Source organism: Camelus dromedarius, chromosome 7, assembly GCF_036321535.1.
Source record: "Camelus dromedarius isolate mCamDro1 chromosome 7, mCamDro1.pat, whole genome shotgun sequence".
Classification (NCBI taxonomy): domain Eukaryota; kingdom Metazoa; phylum Chordata; class Mammalia; order Artiodactyla; family Camelidae; genus Camelus; species Camelus dromedarius.
Window position 1 is genome coordinate 52,707,883 of NC_087442.1, and position 27,010 is coordinate 52,734,892.

At 34.4% G+C, this 27,010-nt stretch overlaps 1 protein-coding gene across 7 annotated transcripts in view; it reads left to right on the top strand.

Annotated features, from left to right (window-relative positions):
• The window catches only part of DGKB (diacylglycerol kinase beta), a 637,574-nt gene that overhangs the window by 295,759 nt on the left and 314,805 nt on the right, over positions 1 to 27,010 (top strand). For all 7 annotated transcript variants that reach the window (XM_064487528.1, XM_064487529.1, XM_031454980.2 and 4 more), the window contains 3 exons: positions 10,473 to 10,558; positions 12,045 to 12,134; positions 17,788 to 17,948. In XM_064487528.1, coding sequence (XP_064343598.1) covers positions 10,473 to 10,558; positions 12,045 to 12,134; positions 17,788 to 17,948 — 337 coding nt within the window. The remainder of the gene's footprint in view (positions 1 to 10,472; positions 10,559 to 12,044; positions 12,135 to 17,787; positions 17,949 to 27,010) is intronic.

Here is a 27,010-nt window from a genome sequence, read left to right on the forward strand (position 1 = left end):
GTCCTCAGTTTGCCTAAGCCTGCCTAGCAATCTCCTTGGCACAACTTTACCATCAGCCCCCGGGCAGTTAAATAACAATGTCTTACTAATGAGTGAAAATAAGAAAATTCATAAGAGATGATTATCTCGGAATCCTTTAATAGTGATAATGTAGTAGCCTCCTCCTCGAATTTAATTAGGAATAATAACAGTGAACTATTGAATTCTGTCCATCGTTATTCAGATAGAATAACGATACAACAACTAAGTAAAAAGTGAAATGGTAGCTTAGCAATAACAACAACAACAATATATAATAATAGTAATAATATAAATTTATTGAACATACTTTAATTCAATGGCTATCAGATGTCAGGAGAAAGTCGTACCACTGCGCATCCACTTTGAGCAAAATGACACTTTTTCTGTCCTCATGGTCTTATATTTTAGTGAATAAAAACACACGTTAAACTAATAATACATACATATATCAGGAGGGAAGGTAAACAGAGTGTATCTTGGTAAAAAGTGTTTTGTGTTTGTTCGTTTAAACAGGCTGAGCAGGGGAGAACTCACTGAGTACGTAGCCATGAAGGAGATGAGGGAGCAAGACATTTAGTCATCTCATAGAGGAACATTTAGAGCGGAGGGAGGGGTGAGAGTGAAAGCATCATGATGGGGGGAACATTTGATGTGACTGAGGAACATTAGCGAGAAGGCCTGGGTGGCAGGGGCAGAGTGAATAGGGAGAGCACATGAGAATGGTCCTGAGAGGCCAGGTCACATAGGGTCTTAGAATTGCTGTGACCATAACAAGGTTTACCTTGTTTACCCGGGGCTGTTAGGTTTCCCCGGGACTCTTCTGCTTTATTCCTGGCGTTCTGGCATATACAAACACTGTCACCTTATGAGTTAGGCATTTTCTTAATTTGCAGTTGAGGAAACTTATGATTAGAGACCTGAAAAGATTTGCTTAGGGTTTTAATCTCATAAAAGAGCAAATCTATATCTGTTGTGCTCCAGCACTCTCCTTTTAAGTTCTCGCCTGTGTTCCCTCTTTTCATGATTTTGACCATCAGATGGACATAGATTGCTTCTGAGTATCTTCTTCCATCTCAGATTTCTCTCCACAGCCCCGTACAGATGTACTTAACTACTTAGTCTACACTTCCATGTTGATGTTCCATAGGTATCTCAAATTTTACATTCTAATACTAAACTCATTTTCTCACCCTTTTCCGAACTTGCTCACTGACTTTATTCACTAACTTGGTGAATGGAGAGACCATTCACTTTCCTGTTCCCTCTGAAGATGTTATTTCAAGCTGGCCAGCCTTCCTTTCTCATCTAATCACTTTCCTAGCATCCTGTATCCCCCTTCCTTCTTACGTATTATCCCTTCACTCAATTCCTTCATGTTTGTCTCCCAGTTCATCAGCAGATTAGTTTTTACCATTGCTTTAAAATTCCACTCAGGTGTCTCTGTTTTTACTTCGCCCACCGTGATCTTCTTCATTTAGTTTGCATTAACTTTTTTTAAATGAACATCCCACAGTGGCCTGAAATGAATGTTTTCTTGTCTTTATTCTCACTTAAGCCAGTCAGATACTTGATGGTAAGGGCTCCATGTTGCTTTTGAATGTCTTGAATTTAACCCATGCACTGATACACAGTTGTGGGTAATAAATGCATATTAAAAAAGTGAATTGATGCATGTGCTATATCATTTATAAAATTACTTTTCTAGGTAGATGGATTATCCATTAACGTATCTCTCTTTCTTAGGCAATTATAGCTATTGTTTTGTATTTGATCCTAGTCAAAATAACTTTTTTTCTTCATAGACATCTAGATTTATGTCCTAATTCATAATAACTTCTTACTTCACATTCTAAAGTTAACTTAGTAGAATGATCTGGTGCATACAAAATAAAAACTCATCCTGATAGTTAATAATGAAAGTGTTAGGATAACAGAATGGATTTGAATAGTTTTGCCAAACAGACCCAAGCAAATTAATCACTTTTGCTGCTACATAGTAGGGGTTAATTTTGGACTATCCTTTGGGCCACAGACCAGATGTTTGTGCTTTCTAATTGGAGGTATTAAGAATGAGCTTTTCCAAGTTAACTTCTTTGAAAGATCGTAAATATGCCTAGTTTCTGGCTACATTAAACTCTTTATTGTATGTTTCACTTCATTCTTCATTTCAAATTGTTGGTCAGTTCTATTTATTTTGTAGTCATATAACTTACAAACTGAAAAGAAATGTTTTAATTGCATTTCCAAATGTATACTACATGTATGTTATATATGCATATGTATATACACATGCATATGTAGATGTGTGTACATGCATATAGTACTTTGAGAGATGGAGACACACATTCCTGACCATAAACTGGACTGCATATTTTAGCATGAAATATAGAATGTAAATACTGAGTCAAATTAACTCCCTCACACTTTAGCAGAAAACTCTTATATTTATAGATGAGTGGAAAATAACAAGTTAATTCGTGTTCTTAAGGTACTTGGCCCTTAAATATATGTGTGTGTGTGTGTGTGTGTGTAAGATTCTAAAAGGGTTACTATTTTCCACATACCAGAACACATTTATACTTTAAAGTAAGCTCTTTTGAAGTGTTTTATTATACTAGTGAAATCATGAATAGTTTCAATAAAAATTTCAAAACTATTTTAACTATTACTTTATTTTTATTCACTCAAAAATGACTTGAGAGAATTTGATATTCCTATTAACACATTCATTTTCCAGTAATTATGCACGAGTCAAAAACAAAGAACAAATATTTGGACCACTTTACAGGTCCTAGTGTTACTGACTTCTTTCTAATTCATTTTACACTAGGGAGAATATTAAAGTTAGTTAATGAGATAGCATCACAGGTTTCCCAGGAGTGAATATTCTCTCATTTTCTGTCTTTCATTTTCTCTTTGTCATTTCTCTCTGTCTCTCTCCCTTTTCTTGTCCCTCTCTCCTTCTCTTCTAAAATATATGTATGCATACAAGATGTTTTTGAGATTTTCAGTGATAATGAAATTAATGCTTCAATTATTATATGGCTCATTGGAATGTATTTTTTTCTCTAATACTCTGAAAGTTATTTTTGAGTATGATGGAAACAGTGTTGGAATTTACTGGGTTTATAATGATGAGTCCAAATGACCTATTTTTTCGTAAGTATCCCACTTGTCTACATTAAATGCCCCCTAGACACTATAAATTTATCTTTCCTACAGTATCCTCTAAAGACTAGCCAAATTTGTTGAAACAGGTGCACTCCCTAATTCACATAAACTTTATGATTTTTCAGTAAAATAGAGTACATAAGATACAAGATGGGAGGACATGGTTATCATTAGTTTTACCTTAGGCTGAAATGATACAGGAGGAACATAACAGTTGTTGAGTCATCACTTTGAAGCTGACGTAACCAATTCTCACAGAAAAAGATAACATATACTCCCCCCGCCTATTTTGTAATATATGAGATAGAAAAAAAATTGGAGTACATAATTGCTTCATGCACTTTTTTTTTTTTTGCACATATTTTTTAAATTGGCTGCAGCATCAATAATGATCTCAGTGACACCAAAGAATGCATAGATGCAGCCTAGGTATTAGAAAACAAGATGGAAGGTATTAAGAATTGGTTTTCTTGTCAATAAAAATACTTTCAAAAACAATAGTAACATCACAGACCAGAAAATTCTGCCTGATTTTGGTGAGAATTGTAAAGCCATATAATCTTACAACTGTAAAAATAATATATAACAGTGTATAGAGAAATATGAATATGCATTGAGCTGAATAATAAGCAATAAGTATGCTTGTTTCTGGCTCAAAATGCTTAAATCAGAATGCAGACCTTTCTTAAGGTAAGCTCTTGAATAGGCTATTTTTTTCTAAACCAAGAGGAGGAAAAGAAGGAACAAGAGAGTTGGTAAAATATGATGAAGTCATTTTTCCATCTTTCAACCCCGTGTTTCTTTAATACCAAGGAATGAACATGTACAATTAAATGAGCATTCAGTCTGCATTACTCTGCTAACAGTTTTTATGAATCTCATGTTGGTTTCCTCTATCAATAAAATCTTATAATATGCAATGTGTAATATGTACACTAGTAGCCATACATCTATTTATTTTTATATGTTCAATCTGATATATCAAAATTACATATAAATGGCAGTATCATTTATTTTCTTTAAATAATAAAATGTGAGATTGGAATAAGAAGAAATTCCTACATATTGTCATTTAAGAAATCCGATCACAAGACACCTTCTCCATAATGTAATCAGTGCTGCAGTTTTTCTTCTTTCTTATGAAGTTTTTCTTGTGTGTTTTAAAATACTATTGTCAAGCACAAATGAAAACTTCCTAATTTTTCTGTATCAGTTTTATTCTAACACTTATTTAAAATGAAAAGTAGACTTCTGAGACTTAATTGAAACATTCTGATTTTCTTTCAGTGGTCTTACGCATCATAATCTCACCACCTGCTTTTTATAGGACGTGCTGTAGTGGTGGCTGTTGAGCAAATGCAATTAGAAGGCATTGGACACAGAGCTACTAAATCCTACATCAGCATAGGCTCTCTTTCATATTTAGCTGTCACAGATACAACACTCTCTAGGGGAACCAATGCCATAATGACTAACATTGAAAATTCAAGAATCATTAATCTGCTTCGAAAATCATTTTAAGTTTCAATTTTTACGAAATTTTCCTTAAAATGGCACAAAAATAAATTCAGGAGCCATGTAGGATTATTTTATTACAAAATGTTTATACCTACTAATTCTTCAAGTGTAACTTTGAAATCGACAGGGGGAAAGTATAGTAGACAACATAGTGCTAAAGTTCCCACAAAGGGGAATCTTTTCAGACCTTCCTCTTTCCCTCATCCTCCCTATTGTTAGGATGACTTAGGAAGTGGGAGCCTCTCATCTGCTGGTCTTTGCAGCTCAATGAATGAAATGTCAGTGCTCATGCAAAACCACCCCCAATTTTGACTCTTGCCAAGTCTCTTGCATTTGTTTGTTCTCAGTCAGAGCTGTGTTTCTCTGCATTTTCTTTCCCTGATGCCGTATCAGTCTCCCAGTAGTTTCAGATTGGAGGCAGGAGATTTCTCATCACTGTCTGTCCAGCCTTGCTTGTTAGAAAATTCTCTTAGTGACTATTTTGCTGGAACACTGTGGGTGGGGGAGTAAAATAGAGGAGTGGCACTCTGACCTATAATATATACATATACTCCTTTTAATGAAGAAAATTACCAAGTTCATAATACCCTCTGGAGAGTAACATGTAATTTACATACACATTTTGTTTATTCCTTAAAACAGCCCAATGAAGCAGATGGTATTAATTCCATTTTAAAGAAAAGGAAGCTGAAGCTTAGAATGATTACATAATTATCCAAGGTTACTATTCAAGGAATGAATGAAATAAGGAATGAATGACTCTCTAGGGAAAACTGCATGGCTCGAGTGGATTAAGAACTTTCGATAGAGAGGTCAATATTTCAATCCATTTAGCAATCAATTTATGGAGAGTAAGCTGGTCTGACAGTCACATGGGGTTTATGTTTGGGGGTAGGATGCTGCTGAAGAACCAAAGATGACAATTTTAAAAGAAAACAAGAATGAATAACAGATGAAACATCTTCATGGAGTAGACGAGCAATGGTGAGTCACATGGATGGTTAGGGTTTCACCAGAAACAGTGATGGTCAACTTTTAAGCTCTGTGGTAAACTTTTCAGTTACTGACGTATTTGAAAAGCTTTTGTAGGCTTCAATGATCTGATGTTTGAAAACTTAGGAGATAGATTAATGCAGACATATAATGGTAAAAACTGATTTAAGAAGAATTAGAAAACATGAATTTTTTTTCCAATAATTTTAAAGGAACTGAAACAATTATTTAATACCTCTTAATTTTAAAAAAAGAAATCAAAGACTCACCAGAAACTGGATAGACATGTAAGTGTACCAGTTTTAAAGAACTTCGAAAATTATACTGATGCCTACAAAAAATGGAAGATAAGGGCATGCTCTGCAACTCATTTTATGAGGCAGAATAATTTTGATAAAAAAATTAGAGATGGCATGAAGAAAAATAGTAAGTCTATTGTGTTCATGAATATAGATGAAAAACTTATAAATAAAATATTAGCAAACCAAACCCAGTTGTCTATAAAAATATTAATAAGCAGTGTCCAATTTAGGTATATGAAAGTATTATAAGAATGGTTTAATAATGTAGAAATACATAAATGTATACCCCCATTACCAATTAAATGAGATCAACCATATCAATATCTCAAAAATTACAGAAAACAACACTGATTCATAATAAAAATTACTTCTGTGTAACAGGAAGAAAAGAAAACTTTATTAACCTTATAAATGGTGTCATTCAGAAAAGAAGAAAAATAAAAATCCCTACAACAAACATCATCTGAAGTGGGGAAACTCTGGAAGTATTCCATCCAGGAGCAAGATATGGATGTTCTCTGTGAATGCTCTAATTCCACGCAGTATTGAAGCTCTGGCTAGAACAACGAAATAGGGAGAGAAATAACACTTCTAGGGATTGAATAACACTAATAGTACCATTGTTAAAGCATATGGTACAATTGTTTACATAGAAATGCAAATGAATCTACAAACAAAATACAGGCAATAGAAGAAACAAGAGTAAACTGGCTGTTTATAAGACCAATACATAAAAGTAAAAAAAAAAAAAAAATATATATATATATATATGTCTGCAGTGAAAACATTAATTTTAATAAATAATTAAAAAATTTAATATACCAGCAAAAACTATAAAACAACCAAGGATAAATTTAACAAAGTTTATGTAAGACCTACGTCAGAAAAATTTTTAAATTTATTGATATTAAAGGATATCTAAGTAAATTTAAAAATCATATATTCATGGATGAGGAAATCAGTAACATCATATAGATGTTATTTCTCCTAAAATTGATCTGTATAACTAATTTTTTTTTAAATTGTGATTTTTTTTGTTTTTATTTTTACTTTCATGGACTATGAGAAATTAACTTTAAAACGTATATAAAAAAGCAAAGAAGAAATGGTAGCTAAGATTTTTCATGCCCAATGAGGTGTGGACAACTATGCAGCTATAGTCATGGTATGAGTGGGATACTCATGCAGAGATGGACAAGTTCATGAATAAAATAGAGGTCAAAAAGAAAAATACCCATATATGGAAATTTGTTTTATGGAGAATTTGCATGATAGAAAGTTGAATTATCCAATACATGAAAAGATGGATTTCAAAATGAAGAGAAAAATTGGTACACAACAGCTGAAAAGAAGGAAGGAAGGAAGAAAAGGAGGAATGGAGAAAGAGAAAGGGAGGGCAGAGGGCGGAAGGAAGACAGCGAAGAAAGGAAAGAAAGGGATCCCTTCTTGACACCGCCACAAGAGAATACAGTGAATATTTTATAAGTACTATATATTCCACTCAATCATCGATATAATACCTGACACCATTATATCTTGCATCACCACATAAAATTTCTATGTAAAAAAGTAAAACTGAAATTTTAAGAGAGTATATATGATTTCTTTTCTGACCTCTGAGGAAATAAATATTTCTTTAAAAAATAGATGTAAAGTGGTATCCATTTATCAAAAAATTGATAAATTTGTATCCATTAAAACTAAAATCTTCTTAATTAAAATACACATTAAGGAAAGTAAAATTAAAAAAATAAAAACTTTTCCATCTGTAGAAGGTACTTACAAAAACCAAACAAACCAAAACGAGTTAAAATCAAGAACATGTCAAGAATTTTTACAAATCAACAAGAAAAGTAGAGAAAAGAAACAAAAGTTATGAAAAGACATTTCACAAATGTGGAAATACATAAAATTCAGAAGTGTGACATTAGAAATTAAGAAGTGTGTTAGGAGGGGCTGAGCACAGTGTTTTCTGCCTTCCCAGTGGGTAAACGCCTTGGTATAACTTCTCTAGGAAACAGATCGGCATTATCTTGTAAAATTGCATATAAGTACGCACTGCTCCAAAAGTAGTCATTGTCCATGAGCACTGGAAAGTGTGTCCAGTAATGCATTTTTTATAAGAGCATAAAACTAATCAATCTAAATGTCCATTGACGTGGATTTAAAAGGGTACATTCACATGAATGGTAGTATATACAATAGAAATAAAAATAACTTCAACTGTACATGGATGGAAATTCAGTGATTACATGGAGGAGCCTTAGTCACAATGCTAAGAAGAAAAAGCAAAATATCATATGGCATGCATATGATAACCTGAAATTTAGAATAATGCTCACCTTTGTCAATGAGGAAGGAGATGCTTTAGTGAAAGAAAACTGAGTTACACGTGAGTTACTAGAAAAGTTCTACCCTCTGGGGTGGGCAGTTGATACATAAGTGTTTATTATATATAATATAAGCAGACTAACCTGTAGTCTGGAAGAAAATATTGCAATATGTCTAACAAATGTTAAACAACCACAGTACAGTACATGAGGAAATACATGAAAATTTCATGCTCCAAATATTTGTGGCTCGTATTATCAAGGGGTGGGGTTTTAGTTGATTTTTGTACATTACTATTACATTTATGCACTGTTTGTATTATATTAACAAATTGTTTTTTTCTAATGATGCTAATTTAAATGAAAATAACACTCATAATATGTAAAGAGTTTATAAGATAATAGTAAAATACAAGACACTTCATGGAAAAGAGGTACAAGGCTTGAAGCTGCAGTTCACAAAAGAGGTCCCACATGTTCTGTAAACTTACAAAAATATGCTCAACCCACTAGTATACAGAGGAGTGTAATCTCACAGTAATGGCGCCATGCTATTTTTGAAGAAATATCATAAAGTGGTTTGTGTGTAGTGTTTTGGAGTTTCGGGGAAATGTACACTCACACCTTGTACAGTGGGAGCCCTTCAGAGGATAACGTGATGTAGTGGGACATTTCCCTTCTGGAAGATTAGCCTTCAGACATAATGCGCGTGTTCACATAAATGCACTTCAAGTACTGTTAACTGCAATATTTTTTTGTGATAATGAAACACTAGTTTTAAAGTACATGGAATGACTTATTTAATTGTAGAATATACACCCTATGAACACAGTCACTAATTATAAATCCAGATATATCCACTGACGTGGAAAGATCCCTGACACTTTTAAGTCAAAATAATGCACTTCAATAAATTAAAAGGATGTATAGCTCACCCCATTTATGTTTAAAATATGTATGTGATCCAGTTTACACGTACATTTATATATGTAAACATATAGAAAACTTTCTTGATGACCGCATACAGTTGTCCTTTGATATCTGCAGAGGATTGGCTCCAGGACAATCACAAAAATAAACATTTTCAGATGCTCTAAGTCCCTTACATAAAATGGCATAGTGTTTGGTATACTTTAAATCATCTTTAGCTTACTTGTAATACGTAATGCAATATAAATGCTCTGTAAATAGTTGCCACTCCAAATTCAACTTTTGCCTTTTGACACTTTCTGGACTTTTTTTTTTTTAATTTTAATATTTTTGTTCCCTGGTTGGTTTAATCCAGAGAACTGGGCCCTGCAGATATGGAGGGCCGACTATATTATATTATTATCATTTTCTCTGGGGCAAAAAAAGTGAAGAGACACATTCCAAATGTTTCTGTCCTGTTTCAACTCTTTTTTTGCAAGAAAATAGGCATTTATGATTGTATAGCTGGCCATCTTGCCTGCCTTTGTAGTCCTCCCCAAGGTGGGTTCCGTTAACAAGCACGCTGCATGCAGTCGCAGCAGAAGCGGTGGGCGTTTATCACAGCTGACCCAGCAATTAGTCTTGAGTGTTCGGGGTGGCACACGCTGCCCTCCAGGTCAAAAGCAAGGGGAAGCTTGGCTTCTATTTGCAGATTCAAAGTCAGAAGGAAACACTGAAAACAGTTGGCTAGAACCCCAAGTGCAGCCTGATCAATTTTTCCCAGTAATGGAAAAGGCAGAAAACTCTTAAAGATATATTTACCAACCTTATAGTTACATTTAAATAATTATTCAAAAAAGAATTTTTGATTAATAAAAATTATTAAATGGAACAGCTTTATATATGTCACTCTGGATTATGTGAACTGTATACAGATCACACTTGGGAAATATCTTAGCAAAATTATTAAAGTGTATTAGTCTTATTTTTTAACTTTAGAATTGATAAGAGAAGAAATATATATTTATTATAGAATCTAGAATACATTGACAATGTTTAAATTTATACACGTATTAGTACCTTTATCTTAGGATTTTATTCTAGGTAAGAATTTAATATTTTTCAAGAAAATAAAAAATTTTCCCTAGATGAAATGCTAAATGTACAAAACTAAAAATGTCCTACTTTTGAAATATCAATCATGCGCTGTAACATGCTTATCTTTCAGGTTAAACTTTTTCCGTGATGTTCCTGATTTCAGAGTGTTAGCCTGTGGTGGAGATGGAACTGTCGGGTGGATTTTGGACTGCATAGGTAATGAAGACATATTTAATTTGGTTGGGTGAGAGGGGCAACCTTAAATTCTGTGTGTTCTATTTATTTAATGCATCCATATCTTTGGACACTACAGTGGTATAATTAGATGTCTGGCAGGTTGCACACTGTTTACTGGTTTAGTTTAATCTTCTATATTTCAGATTTTTAACTGACAAAATAATTTAAAATTATCTAGAAATCCTTCTTTTCTCATTCATTTCTCATGGAATTTAGTAAACCCTCAGGTATTTCCAAATGTGCATTCATCAATTCTTTTTTAAAAACAGGCCCTTTTACAAAAAGGAAAGAATTGATTCAAAAGAGGTTTTGCTATCTATATATATTGAAGCAAACTTTTATTTAGTTAGTGCAGTTGAGAATATTCTACCCTTTCGTACCCTCAAAAATGTTAAATTAAAAATGAAAACATTTGTCAGCACACTGTTGGTTAAGCATCTAATGACTTTAATCTATTAACATTAAAAAAAACAGGGAAAATTGTATTCTTTGGACTTCCATGAACAATATTAGTAGTATTAATATACTATATATAAGGAGAAAACCAGAATTCAAGAATTGCAAAAAATTAAAGGGTTGCTTTGAATAGTAGCTGAGGACTTGAGAGAATTATAGTGAAGAAAGTAGAATACTGTTGGTTTGCATCACTCCCAAAGTCTAGACCTTGGCTAATACAATACAATAATACCTGGCACATCTCTAAGTAGTGTATTCCCTCCCCATTCTTATACAAAGACATCTACTTATTTTGAGGGGCTGAGAAGGCAGAAAAAATAAATAAAAAGTAATATAGGTTTGTGAGATTCATTCAAGGCATATTATGATTTAAACAAAAGCAGGTGGAATTTCAGTGACAGATAGCTTTACTGAACCCAAAAGCTACATTATGTAAAGATGAATCTCAGTCAAAACCTTGTGCCATCAGAGTTATCCAGCCTGTATGTTGTTGACTCTGGCAGCACCATGAGTGGGAACAACACAACCAAGATTAGTACTTCACTAGCTTTTAGAATTTGACTGTTTTCAAAATATTCTATCCCTTGAAGTAGAATGCACCTCGAGTTGATACTGCAAAAGGACTGCATGTAGGAACCTACTCCTGCACTCTGGTGACGTCCCTGTGTGTGTATTCCTATGTTGCATATTCCTGCACCATTGAGAACTTCAGTGCAATTTAATCAAGCTCCCCATAGTTTTTAACTGTGTTAATGTATTTAAAATGCTTTCCTCATGTATAAGTCTTGAAAATTCCTGTCACTTTGTGACTTAGGGCATTTATTTGTTTTATAAATTGTTAGAAAGATACCCAAACTAATCATAATTTATAATTGTATATATCTATAAAATATAACTTTTTGTTTATAAGTACCTATTGGAATGCCTTCATTTCTTGCCAAGCTGCCTTTTTTTGTTATTGTTGTTCTATCTGTGATCAAAAGTTTATTTTAACTTTTCAATTCTACAGAAAAGGCTAACGTAGTCAAGCATCCTCCAGTGGCTATTCTGCCTCTTGGGACCGGCAATGATCTAGCAAGATGCCTGCGATGGGGAGGAGGTAAAATAAAATAGCTAAAACAACAACAAAAATCTTAAGACACAGAAAAATGATGCAGAACACACCTTCCCCCAAAAAACTAAATCCAGCATTTCTTCACTGTATGACAGCTTGCATATGATTTTAGCAAATGTAATTGTTGTCAAATATATAGGATATAATTTTGAACAATAATCTGAGCTAGAAAGAGAAATAGTGAGCCAAGCCTTAGACTGTGAGTGCTAATTATACTCTTGACGGGGCAAGCAAGCTTCCATACCTCTCTGGTTTTTGGGTTTCCAACTTAAGACGTGAGATAAGCATGGATTAACTCTCAATTAATGTTCAGATTTTTAATCTCTGAGTTATGTGGAAAAATCACAAATAAAAGGGGAAAAAAATGAAAAACTAATGAATGATTTGTCCAGGAATGAATATAAGATGTAAGATTTTCTGAGACCCACTGTACACCAGGTGGCATGTTCTGTACTTGGGATACAAGGTTAAGAATAGAAAACAAGGTCTGTTTTCAAAGGGGCCTTAAATTCTAGTGAAATACAAAGTCATGTGTAAATGGTGAGACTTCTTTCTGACAAGTAAGCTGATAACATAACGACCCGCCTCAATTAGGAATTGACAAGATGACAGAGAGAGAACCATAATGGGTGGATAATAACAGAGCCCTCTGGAACTGGGGATGGATGTTATAGGCAAAGGGAACATCAAGTTCAAAGGCCCAGAGGTAGGAAGACAGTTGACATAATCAAGGAACTCAAAATGGAACAGTGTAGACATAACGGTGAGTTAGGGGAAAATTCTTCAGGAAGAGCTCTGAAAATAATTTGAAATGTCATTAATAAGCTCTACTTACCTGAAGATAACCAAGAACCATATTTTGCTCAAAGAAGGAAGAATTGAATCCTAAATATTTTTAGCATCTAAACTCACTTAGAGAAGTTTGAAAAGTGTCTACTAAGACAATGTGAATCAGAAATCCTTGGGGAGCTTGTTAAAAATATAGTGGCCTGACCTCACCTCATATATGCTGAATGGAAATCCTCTGGGGGTGGGACCTGGTCAGATGATTTTCTTTTTAAATAAACTCCATGGGTAACTATGATTTACAACAAAATTTGAGAACAATTCTTCCATGAGTACTGGGCAACTTGTGACTCTAAGATGTATATATGCATATGTATATATGACAGAATTTGAGTCCCAGTTAAAAACATGGTATCTGATATATTTGTAATTTTCATTAAGGATATGACTTAGCAAAAGAAAATTATAAAATATTGAGTTAAATTGTATAGAATCTAAAGTTAGCTAAAGATAGAATGAAACATTGCTTATGAGATGCCCATATTTGCCAGTGTTTATATATATATATATATATATACACACACATTGATTGAAATAAAGGAAATCATGCATGTGGCTTCTTGTATATTCCTCTGCAAAATATTTTCAATATTTGAAAATTAGTAATTTTAGTTTGGGAGGGGAGGATATAGCTCAGTGGTAGAGCACTGTGCTTAGCATGCACAAGGTCCTGGGTTCAATCCCCAGTACCTCCATTAAAAAATAAATCTAATTACCTCCACTCCACTTCCCAAATAATAGTAAAAAATAAATTTAAAAAAGTTATTTTATTTCAGTTCCAAATAAGCAAATGGCTTAAATCTCAAAATTGATATGGAATTTCCATTTTGGATATCTCGTAATTATTTCCTTATAAAACAATTCAGAAGATATTATTATCTGTGGCCAAAGACACATGGATTGTAGTATGTCAAGTGTACATTGATGATGAACTCTTTGTGAGTGTCTGGCATGTTTTGACAGTGTTCAAGATGCTAGATACAGAGTGAGAAAATAAACAGAGGGCTCCTCCCTTTTGGAGATTACATTTTCATTGAGTACACAGACAATAAATCAGTGAACAATGAAATATATAATTACAAAATGAGAACAAGGCTATGAAAGGCTCAAACAGACTGTATTTTTAGAGAAAAAACAGAGAGCAACTATTCAGCTAGATTGTTAAGAGTGCCTCTCTGAGGAAGTAACATTTAAGCTGAATGTAAAATATGAAGGAGAAATTGCTCTCTGTAAGGACTGAAGGAAGGCTGATGTGACTTTAGAAGAGGTCATGGGGTGGTGGATAGGTTTGGAGTGAGGGAGGTGACTGATAAGACATTGAAGAAAGAATCAGGAGCCAGATAAGGCAGGGTCTTGGTTGTCATGGTAAAATTTTCCATGATTGACTTTGAAACAGAGAGTGCAACTCTTGAGTTCAAAAGCAGAGTGACACTGACATTGATGTTTTAAAAAACAGATTAACTTTGGGTTTAAAGAACTGTTATGAAAATGTGGAAAAGTGGAGAATCATAGTTTTTAAAACAAGAACTCATAGTTGTAATTAGAGAATAAAGGGACTGGGTCACGGGGTTGGTGATGCAAATGAGACAAGTGGACAAACTGGAGTGACATTTTTCAGGGAGGGACTGAGAGACCTGGCCAGGGGACTGGAGAGGGGCTTTGGGAAAGTGAGGTACCAAGGGAGGCTGCAAGATGCCCAAGGTGAGCAATTAGGATAATGGACGTACCGTTTGCTAGAGTTTACTAATAAAGAAACATGCTCTGGGGTGGGATTATTTATTGTCAGGCATGTAATCTTGAGCCAGTTGCTTAAACAACTGTGTCCTTCAATCCTCGTCAGAATTTGAAGAAAATAATAGTTCCTGCCATGTAGTTTCTCATACGCGACTATCAACTTGTTTGCCCAGTGTCTGTGCTGAGTCTTCTGTAATGCTACGATTTATCATTATGCTTAACATTGGGAAAGGAAGTACTTTATTCAACTGATAATCATTTAGTTCACTTAATGTCACTGGAATATATTGACTTGGCTTATTTTTTGTGAGTGTATCTCCATATTTTGAAAATTTAACACTGTACAAATGTAGTATAACCTAGGGTATTTGAATAAAAACAATTTACATTCTTATAAAATTTTTCTGGCAATAGTTAGTCTAATAAAAGTCTGAAGATTATTGCAGAAAAATGCTGTTTTGTGAACAGTGAGGGCGTAAGGGACAGAGTTTTAGATGGAGCCCACTCTTACAAATATATTTCGTTGTTTTCCTTTGCATGATTTGATGTGTAAAAGTTTCTATGACTTTAGATAGATTCAGCCATTATAACAGTGTATCATTAAATTAAAGATAAATACTATTTATGTTTTCATTTTGTTTCTTAGCCTAGAGTGATTATAGACTTTAAAGCAAAAAAATGGAAGCAAAATATTATCCTTTTCTGGAAATTTTTGTTTGCATATTTAGTAAGTTTAATTTGTCTTTTAAAAAATATGGTCTTCTGAGTTCAGGAATCCTATTTCTAGTTATGAATTACTATTTAACAAGCTTGAGTATAGAGAAATAGAAACGAATAAAGCGCAGATATTTGTTAAATGGGGACTACAATTTGGAATTGTTCACCTCTGTGAATTACTTCTGGCCTGCAGATATGATTCTCTAAATAGATTTATTGCCTCTCTCTTTCCATTTTTACTTGGCTAGTAGGCTGATTGATACTAAGCTTTTTCATATTTGGCCATAAAAACTTGGAGAACATACCCAAATGGTAACGAGTTGAAGTTGACTGACCCTCCTTAAGCTAGCTGTGCTAATTAATTTTCACTAAATTCATTTCTATTATGTTCTATCTTGGTCAGTTGTCATTCCTACATTTTTCCAGTGTTTTGTTGAACCATGCTGCTATTAACCACAGACATAGCTGAGGACAAGCTCCATGTCTGTCTTAAAGCATTATCATTTACTCGTATTTCTGCTGAGCATGTGTATATTATATTATATATTATACAACATTTCCATTCCATATTATATAGTATTAGTTTAATATATGTAAATTTTTTTATACCTGAAGACCATTATACTTATTTTCAAACAGGAGTAGACTTTGCAAAATAGGTGGAAATATTTAACTATTTTTTATTCAATTCATTAGGGAAACATGGATATATAAGATTTATTTGACAGGCTTTAAAAGAAATTAAAAATTAAGAAAAAATAAACATTGAGAGTGAGGGTAGAACAACTAAGAAATATCTGAAAAATAAGTATACTTAATTATTATAGTCTTGTAGTTTAAACAATTCAACGCTTAATCACTGAGTATAATTATATGCATCTTATATATGTTCATAATTTTTGAATTATGCTATAAAATATGATGTGACTTCTATAGAAATAATATTAAATACTTTTAATGTTTATATCCATGTAATCATTGTTTGTTGTACTCTTTACTGTTGTATATTAAATAGTGCATAATTAGTTTTTAGACCTGTGTGAGGTAAGAAGTAATGGTAGGCTGTAAGACAGATATTTCTAGTTTCTGGCTTTCTCAACCGTCTAACAGTTAATTCAACAAATACACCATAAATGTAATTTATTCATCTTTAGAAAATGTTGGCACATTACAGTGTCTATTCTTTTTTCTTTTAATCCAATTAGGTTTCCCAATGTTATGTGTGCTAGCACCTCTAATGAGGACTCATAGCCTCTGGCATTTACTTGTTCGATGAACAAATTATTAAAATATAGACTGAAGGTGGGCACAGGAAAAAAATCTAGAAAAACATTGTTCTAACTCAAAATATCATTTCATACATATAGAGTTAGAGAGATATTTAACTTAGTATCATATATCAAATTCGGTGCTTATCATCAGTGTTACATTGTTGACAACTTTCCAGCCTTATGTCTCATGTACTAAGACTTTTTATGCATCTTCTCATTTTTGTCCTCATTTAATTCTTAGAACAAACCTAAAGTTTTACAGAGGAGGAAACTATTTAAAAGGTTAAAAGCAAACACTTAAGTAACACAGACAGGATCAGGCTATGGTCTTAGTTAACTATAATGTTAGATATCTATAGATAGATTTAAGAGAAAATATAGTATTAAGTGCTAACTTTCTTTCGGGCATGGGGGCTATCTATAGTAGATTTATTTTGAAAAATGTGTTTGTTGAGCCTTTACTGTAGGGCAGCCTTGGTAAAGGGAGCTTGTAGGGAGAAAGGTGCAGATAACTCCAGTGCAGTGTACTCGTTCTGAGGCAAGGCTAGTTTTGAGAACTCTGTTCTGTAGGTTTGTGTAGAAGCCATTATTTGGGGAGGTTGGCTTCTGGAAAGAAGTGTTATCAAATATAAAACCTGCAGAGGGCGTGGAATCAAGGGACGAGATGAACATGGCATCCAGGGTTTCCTTCAGCTTCAGGGTGGAGGGTGTTGTCTTTCAGAGGGAGAGTTCACAGGAGGATGACACTGATGCGGGTCATGAATTCCATTTTGAGACCATTGATTTAAAAAGTTCTGTAAGGGGTGTGCAGTGGAGAGGTTCATCAGGCAGGTGGCTATATTGAGAATTTGCACCACAGGAGAGAAATATGAGTTGGAAATTAAAGCTAAAAAAATAAATTGGCATGAGTATAATAAGATTATGGTTAATTTTTAAACGTGTCAGAATTTGCTGTAAAAATGATTTATTTTGATTTAGAATGATATGCATTCATATACTTAAACATATATAAATACAGCTTTTGTTATTTAGTTATATATTTTCTCAAGATACTTGTTTTTCCCCGTTAGGTTATGAAGGTGAGAATCTGATGAAAATCTTAAAAGACATTGAAAACAGCACAGAAATCATGTTGGACAGGTGGAAGTTTGAAGTCATACCTAATGACAAAGATGAGAAGGGAGACCCAGTGCCTTACAGTATCATCAATAATTACTTTTCCATTGGCGTGGTAAGATTTTCCACTAACTGTTCTTTTTTATCAGTCCTGGATAATCACTGATGTAAACTCTTAAACTATAAAGATTTACAGATTATAAATAATTTATTTTATCTTTGTGTTAGCAAAATACCTCTTCTAATGGGAAATAATAAAGCTTATGAATTTATTTCAAGTCAGAGGATCAGCAATTCTTTTTCTTATGTTAAACAAAGGAAAGAAACTATATTTTTTGTAATTGGCTTGACCATTTATGTTACTAAAGTGAAGCTTAGAATGGTTTATAAGGTAGCTATAAGCTACATTTCCGTATTAGTAAAAATGTGAAAACAGTACATCAAATTTTATCTTATTTTGAGATCTATATTATACTATCATAACCTATTAGGTTTTTACACATAGACATTATTTTTAAATTTATGGTTAGGTCTGAAGTCTAAGAAAAATGCTGCTACAATTCTCAAGTGGTTAATAAGTCAAAAGGATAACTTTTCACTTAATTTCTTAAAATCTGAGAACGAAATTAAAATATCATTTGGCAATTAAAAGTTATTGAAATTTTAATCCCTAAGGTATTAATAATTTTAACAGTGATTTTATATACATGTATATGTATTACCCAGTAATTATGAAGTCTTAAAATATATTATCTACAGCATTACATTCCATTGAAGATATTCGCCCAATATTAACTTATGTCATTATCATTTCTCTCTTACGCTCATACACACACACACACACACACACACACACACACACACACACATACACACAACTAACAAACTATAAAAAGCTTTGGTTGAGTCTATGAAAGTAGGATTCAAGCTACCTGGGTAAGAGTCATTTAGCAATTTTTTCTTCTTAGTGTCCATGACTTGTATCATGATGGTTATTATTTTCTGTCTCATAAATAATGTGATTATACATTTAAAAAGCCTTATATAATGATATATAATGAAGGCTAAATATACAATTACTGCTAACACTATGAAAATGATTATTACTATTTGTAAGAAAAATGTAATGCGTTTGATCCATAAAAATCCTATTTATACTTGATATGAATATGAGTAACAATAGTTTAACAGTTTTATTGGCAAATAACTTAACACATAACATAAGTCACTCATTTTAAGTAAACCTTTTAATGATTTTAATAAATCTATCCAACTTTAGAGCCTTTTCATCACCAAGACAAGAACAGTCATGCCCACTTGTAGTCAATTCTGGGTCCTTCTCCGAGCTCCAAGCAACAACTGATCTTTCTACCTCTAAAATTTGCCTTTTATGGATAGTTCATATGAAAGAAATAATATGTAGTTTTTGCATCTGGCTTCTTTCACCTCACATAATGTTTTGAGGTTCTCCTATATTAACTGCATAAATGCTGGATGTCTTTTATTGCTAAGTAGTATCCCACTATATGGATATATCACAGACTGTTTATTCACGAGTTGATGTACATTTGGATTGCTTCCTGTCTTTGGATATCATGATTAATGCCACTCTCCTGGGTCCCTTTAGTGATTTTTTTTTTTTTTTTTTTTTTTTGGTTACTGTACTTTTAAGTCCAGAATTTCTATTTGGTTGTCTTTTTCTGTTTCTAGGTCTTTAATTGGTATTTTCTATTTGAATAGTCATTGTTGTTATGCTTGCCTTTATTCTTTAAGCATAGTTTACGTCAGTACTTTTGGTATATTTATAATAGCTATTTTGAAGTCCAGCATCTATAATCCATTAGAGACATTGTTTTTTCCAAAGTATGCATCATGCTTTCCTATTCCTCTTTATGTCTGTTGATTTTTTTGTTGGAAACTGGAGATATTATGTAATACATTGTAACAAATCTGGATTTGGATTCTCCCATGGGGGTTGCAGTTCTGGCGTTTGTTTAGGGATTTCTTTGCACTAATTGTGTGGATTAATGCTGATGCCTCAGGGTTTTTGTTTTTGTTTTTTATTCCTGCTTTTATATTTATCCTGGCCTCTAGGAGTTACTTCTGTGTCAACAGGCTTGACCAAAGTTTGTGCTTAAATGACTTGAGATAGTAAGTCCTCATCCTTTTGCCGCTGGATCTTTGTGTTCATTGGGGAACACATACAAAGTGAAGGCAATTATTAATCTGATTCAGCTTTTAATCCTGCTGGCCCTCTTGTCTCTTCTGCTCATGTACAAGGCCTCCCACTTAGCCAAGGATGTGTAGCTCACTAGAGCCCTCTTGGGTCTTTTCTGAACATACATGCAGCCTTGCACATGCATGTAGCCTTTCAGACAGCCAGGAATATGTGGCAGCTAATCAAGGCCTATTATGGCTTATGGATCTCCCATTTAATATCTGGGGAGTTGGCTGTTAGTTTCTTGCCTTAATCAGTTTCACAAATCAAGCGAGCTGCTACACTGACTTTTCTTACTCATTTGCCAGAGATTACTGTTATTTCAGATACCTCTCTGGTCCTTGGAGTTTTCCTAGCAAATCGCGTTAGCTCCCCTGACAGTAAGGTGGCTTACTTTCATAACTTGCCGCACCCTGGGAGAACTGTAGTGCTGATGGCGTTGGAGGGTAAGGTAGCCGCCCGAGGCTGAAACATCATAGCTTACCAGCGTTCTTATTTTAGGTTCAGTAGGTTTTATCGAATAAATACGTCTCAGTTTATTATATGGCTGTGATCAATTTCCAGTGGTCCTCAACTGAAGTTATTTCCTGTCCATCACAGGAGACATTTGGCAATGTTTGGACACAGTTGTGACTGCCATGGCTGACCGAAGATTGTAGGCAGCTAGTGGGTAGAGGCTAGGGGTGCTGCTAAACACTTCCAGGTCCTAGAACAACCCCCCAAACCCACAAGAAAGAATTAAACAGCTCAAAATGTCAATGGACCTGAGGCTGAGAAACCCTGATATGAAGAAATAGAAATATTAATTACAAAACTTAAGATGCTGGCAAAGGAGAAATGGCTAAGACATAAAGGAATTAGAAGGAAAGCTATAATAGAAATAAGACAGGAAATACAGCAAAGAATAACAAGATCAAAAAAGCATGTTAGATTTTTAGAGTATATTAATGAAATTTTAAAAAAGCTGGACTATTGAAAATAATCAAGTCTATTGCAGAATTGATTTTATACAGGTATTATAAAGAGATTTGAAAATAAACAATATAGAGTGAAAAAAAAACCCAAAAAAACCCCATAGGATCAAAAAGTAATAACCCAACTAAAAGTGTATTAGTTGTCAAATATAAAATCAACTTAAATATTTAATAATATTCTATCAGCAATATCAGTAAATTTACAAAAACAGCAATCAAAAATTGGAAGTATCTAGAAATTAATAAATAATATATGAGACCTATATATAGAAAATATTGAAACTCTACAAAGATGTGAAAGATCAAAATAGAGACATTTCTATTCTTAGATGGGGTAGCTTAATATAATATGCAAATTAATTTACACTAGATTTAATCTAGATTTTATGACAAATTTGAAAAACTTTTTTTCCCAAAATATATATAACAAAGTAGCTAAGTTAATTTTATAAAAAGCAATGGAGAACTGTTTTACCAAATCAGAGACGCTACAAATGAATTGGATCATTATAATAAAATGATACAATGAATGAATAGATGAAAGAATCAGTGGAGAAGTAGAGAGACACATACTGAAACTCAGTATAGATGTGACCCAAAATCTCAGTGGAGAAATGATGGTGCTTAGTTGATGTATTCAAAAACCAGCTTCCTGGGGGAGAAAATTTTCTTAGAACTCTGCCTTACATCAGATGCTAGATGTATTAAAGTACTAAATTTGAAATGCAAGGCTCAGGACCTAAGAAAAGAATATGTAATAGCATTCCTTTATGATTTTGATGTAGAACAGAATTAAACAAAGTAGATTTTAACTGAGATTTCTTTAGAAGGGTCCTGCTCCATTGGACGTGGAGCCTTTTTCACTGAGGATGACATGAGAAGTAGAGGTGTGAAGAGAGGGAGAGCATCCCTCCCTGAAATCTTTGCCTCTGCCCCAGCAACACAAAGGCTCAGCACTCGGGCACAATCCCGGCAGCAGACCTTACAGAGAGTTCAAGCTTTGGCTGTGACTCAGTTAGGCTGCTTTCTACTTAGCAACTTGTATTCCTTTGCCCTAATGAGTGGATCTGGAAATCAACAAAATGAAATGAATCACCTTTATCAAGCTATTCCTGAATATATAAGAAGTAGTGGAATTGGACATTAAAAATTAAGGGGGACATTTCAACATTTTTGCTATCACCAGCATTAGAACGCTTAATATGGCAAATAATTTGTATTTTAAATTATCTCTGGGAACCCTACTGCCTGTAGTTACAAGGAGGTCTCAAAGCTTGACTCTACTATTAGTGTAGTTTTCATTATTTCAATGATTGCCCTTCATATACTGATTGTTAAGTGCTTTATACTTTATATAAAACCTTGCTTCAAATTTTTAGAAAAACCTGTGAGGGTCAGAAATATATGGATAAATATAATTTTCATATGCATTATGATATAACTCTTGTATTAGAGTGGGTTGATTATTGGCACAACTTCAAAATATTAGTGGTCTGACAACATCTAAAAATTAGTTCTTCTCTCACATGTTAGGACAGCATGGCTGACATTTGGGGAGAGGCTCTGCTCCTCTTGGTCAGTCATTGACTCAGGCTTCTTCCATCTTGTGGCTCCATTCTCCTCTGGATACCCAGAGTCGACTTTATTCAACAGCTGGGTGATGAAAGAGAGTGAAGTATTGGAGTGTTTTGTTTGTTTGTTTGTTTTTTTAATGGGCCAGGCCTGGAAAGTGTTTAACATGTAACACATTGGCCATCTTAATCAACTTGTTGCAGCTAATAGTAAGGAAGCTGGGAAAGGAATTTTGACTGCCAAGGAAGAAAAGGGAAATTGGCAAATACCTAGACAGTTTCTGTTAATTCTTTCTTTGTAATACCTTTCGATTTCAGCCAGAACAATTAGAAATAAGTAATCCTGAAATCATAATTACCTCTGAAAATAGGTATTCATTGACAGTGGTGATCCTTCAATAAAAGCATATTTATTTAGGGCCTCTCATGTGCCAGATTCTGTTTGCGGATTGGCAGTGAGCAAGACAGAAGAAGTCTGTGTATTATTAAACTTGTATTATAGTGAGGTGAGAGAGAATCGTTATGAGAGATGGAACAGCTGGATGTGAGAAATATGGATTACAGAAATTAATAATAAAAAATGTTATGTGCTACCCTTCATTCTGATTTTGCACTTCAAGATAACTATAGATAATCCCTCAAAAATCACAGAAAATTGTTCACCCACTGCATCGCCATCAAATTCAAATATGCCGTTAATTTTATCCTCATAGTTGATTCCTCACTTATTTGCTTAATAAACAAAAAGGCTAATAAGTACCTCAGGTTGCGTCCTGGAGTTATAGGAATGAATTAAAGAGACAGATCACCACATTATTAGAACTTGGAGTTTAATGGTAGAAGCAGCATTAAAAAAAGAAATGTACATACAAGTTTTTTGGAAAATCATGTATATACTGTGAAAGAAAACAAAAGTTACCATGAACTAGAATAAGAGACAACAACTTTAGATCTCATAATCAGGGAAGGCCTATATAAAGAAGATACATTTAAAGGAAGATCTAATGAATACAGGTAAGTGAGCTGGACACTAAAGACAGGGAAAGAGCACACCAAGCAGGTATGACTGTATGTGAAGAACTTGAGGAGAGAAAAGGCTTAGTGTCGTCAAAGACCCAGAAGGTCAGTATGCCTGGAACATAAACAGAGGTGAGCACGAATGGTAAAAAAGGTAGTGGCAGAGGTGGCTGCTGCCCTGTCGTGAAAACTCTTGGAAGCCACCATTTGCTGTTTGCCTTTTCAGAGGCATTGAATGATTCAATGAATATAATCAGGAAAATGAAGTAGTCCAACTTATGTACAGCAGGTCTATTACCAGAGGTGAGTTAGATATTAATTGAAAGATAAAACAAGTGTCATAAAAATGATACACATGAAGTCTGATTATTTCACTTTAACCTAAAACCTATAAGCATAACTGAATTGACCTATCTTCCCTTATAAGCCCAGCTAATGTCATTTCTTTGAATGTGGGTCATTGACTTGGGTTCTACAAAGTTTGCTCGTATAAATCACATTCCATAATAAACCATCTGTGATTTCCATTTTTAGTTTCTTTTAAGTGGAATAAAACCTCAAAAGATACTTGTGAAGCAATATGACTATAAATCCTTCTAGATTTTTACAATAATTTAAAAACCCTTTTGTAACGATCTCTCTTACATATAATTCTATAGCAATTTCAGAATTACACTTTCATTAACTTTTCCCAAGTCATCTTTGTTTTCATATAAAATGCTTTTTTGTAATCATATTTTCCATTTATATAATATGTAATTAAATTACATGATTATAATAAAAATTAAAATTGGCATAAACAGTGCTGGAAACAACACAAACGACTCTTGGCAAGCATAAACCTCAAAACGTGGAAACACTACCAGACGGTAGCAGCTGAGAGGGGCTGGAACTGAGTCAGTTACATGTGCTTCAGTATCCTCAGTGGTCAACAGGTAGGATGTCAGCGGGCGTCTTCTGGGTGAGGCAGGGACATGCATGTCCCTCTTTGGTTCCCTGTCTGCTGACAGGACCGCTAGGACCGTAGGTAAGAGGAACTGGAGCCAAGTTACAGAGCAACTTCAGGATCCATAGATTGTCTGCATTTGAAGAAGCAGTCACCTCCTCCAGTCTTAACTCTCTTGTCAGCACAGCGAGGGATTCTGAGGCTCTCTCAGAACTTGTCTATAGACGCACCCACTCTCCATTTCTTGTTAGGTCTTTGAAAAGGTGGAGGGAGGAATTCTTACGCTTTTAAACTTCTCTCCAGCCCCAAAAGCATAGCTAAGGAGGTGCTGAGAGCCTCCTGCGTGTTTTCTTTGGGGCAGCGCCCTGAAATACTCAAATTAGGGTACCTACCCCAATCCCCCCGCCGGAGTGGAGCCAGCGATCTGCAGATGCCCAGCGGCGGCCCGCAGAGGCTTGCCCTCCTACGCGGGACGCACGCACGGGGCACGCACGGGGCGCAGGCCGCGGGGCGGGGTCAGGCGCGCGGGAACCTCGCGCAGGGAGCGGCGCCTGGAGGGCCGGGTGCCCGGGAGGAATCATCATGGAGGCTTCCCTGGCAGCTCGGGGGCCGGCCTACCGATGGAGACCTTGCAGGGCTTTGCAGGCTCCATTGCTCCGCTGTTGAGTTGCAAGCCCTGTTGTTTGGGAGTCCTCCTCTCTCGCAGCTGCTCCCAGCGTCTTCTAATCACGCGGCTGTGTTGAGACCCTCGGTCTTCCTGATGAGGCAAGGAAAAAGTGGCCTGTTGGGCAGCGTGCTGCGAGCTTTGAGAAGCTTAACGATCACGACGTTCCCACTTGCCCCCCTGGGAGAGACCTCGGGCTGAGTGGGGCTGGTCTTGGCACTGAGCTGTGCCACTCTGGGGAGGTAAAGGGAAAAGTGTTCCTACCCTCTTCAGTGGATCTGTTCTCGGATTTTTTGCTCCAGTGGTGTGCTGGAACTTCTCCACTGGACTCCCTGACTCCCAACAAAGGTACTGTCGTTCCCGAGTGTCAAAAACGCATGTTCTTGTGGGGAGGTGGTGGAAGAGGGGGAGATGATGGTTGAAAATTCTTATTCCGACGTCTTGCTGTTGTCACTGTCCAAGATTTTTTTTTTTCCTTAACGAAAGGAAATAAGTACACAGCATAGTATATTTGAAGGTAGAACCACAACTGTGGGAAATATTTTTTAAAATTATGAGTATATCATTTGCTTTTATGCCAGTAAACTTTACAAAATGGAAGAAATTGAATCCCTTCCAACCAAATAAACAGAGCTGAAATTTGCTGAAGAGGAAGGGGAAGGAAATCTAAGCCAATAGTTCTCAGACTTAAGCATGTATGAGAATCACCTGAAGGGCTTGTTAAACTGCAGATTGATGGTCCTCATACCCCGGCTTTCTGTTTCAATAGGTCTGAAATAGGGTCTGAGAATTTGTTGTACCAGGCTCCCAGGTGTTCTAATATTACTTGTCCAGGATCATACTTTGAGAACCATTTTTCTAAGCACATACCCAAAGAGAAAAAGGTAAAAATGTAGTAAAAGAATTATTAAAACTGGTTGTCATTTTAAATGTTCTTCCACAGCACAAATAATTCTTATATTCTAAAAGTTATTCCAGAATATAGATTAATATAGAATGGTTTCCCATTCGTTTTAGATAGCTAGCAAACCTCAATATCAATACCTCATAAAACATAACCCCGCAAAAGAACATACACACATGAATGTAAATGCAACGGTTGCAAACAAAAAAATCAGCAAATAAATTTAGGAATTATATTCAAGGACTAAAACCTATTGAATTTATTTCAACAAAGCCAAAATGTGTCAGTAATAAATAGCATAATTATTTAACTTAAATAAAAACCAGGTTTACCATTTTTTATAATTAAAACTACTGAAATATATGTAAAACATATTTACAAATTAATAGTTACTTAATAATTATTAAAATAACAATTTTAAAATATTAAACAAAGAATTAAATAATAAATATTACATTAAGTTAAATATTAAGAATTATTAAATAGGAAATAAATAAAATAATTGTGGTCTTAGAGGCATTCCAAATAAAATCAGGAAGAATACAGGGATTTTTCTGTCATCACTCCACTTAACACTTACAGAAAAATGAGCTAATTTAATAATTAAAAAATTAAATCTCATATAAACATTGAAAAGTAACAGACAAGATTATTATTTGAAGGTGATATGATGACATATATGGTAAATATGCATCAGATAAAAATAAATCTAGTGAATCAACCTTAGTTTCCAAATGCTAGATAAATATACAAAAAAATCCCTGAAACTTTCCTTTATGAAATTATCGGTTAATATGTTGGTATGAATATAAATTTAGTTAACAGTATCAGGAAACTATAAAATACCAAGATTTTCACCTAATAAGAAAGACACCCAGCTTAT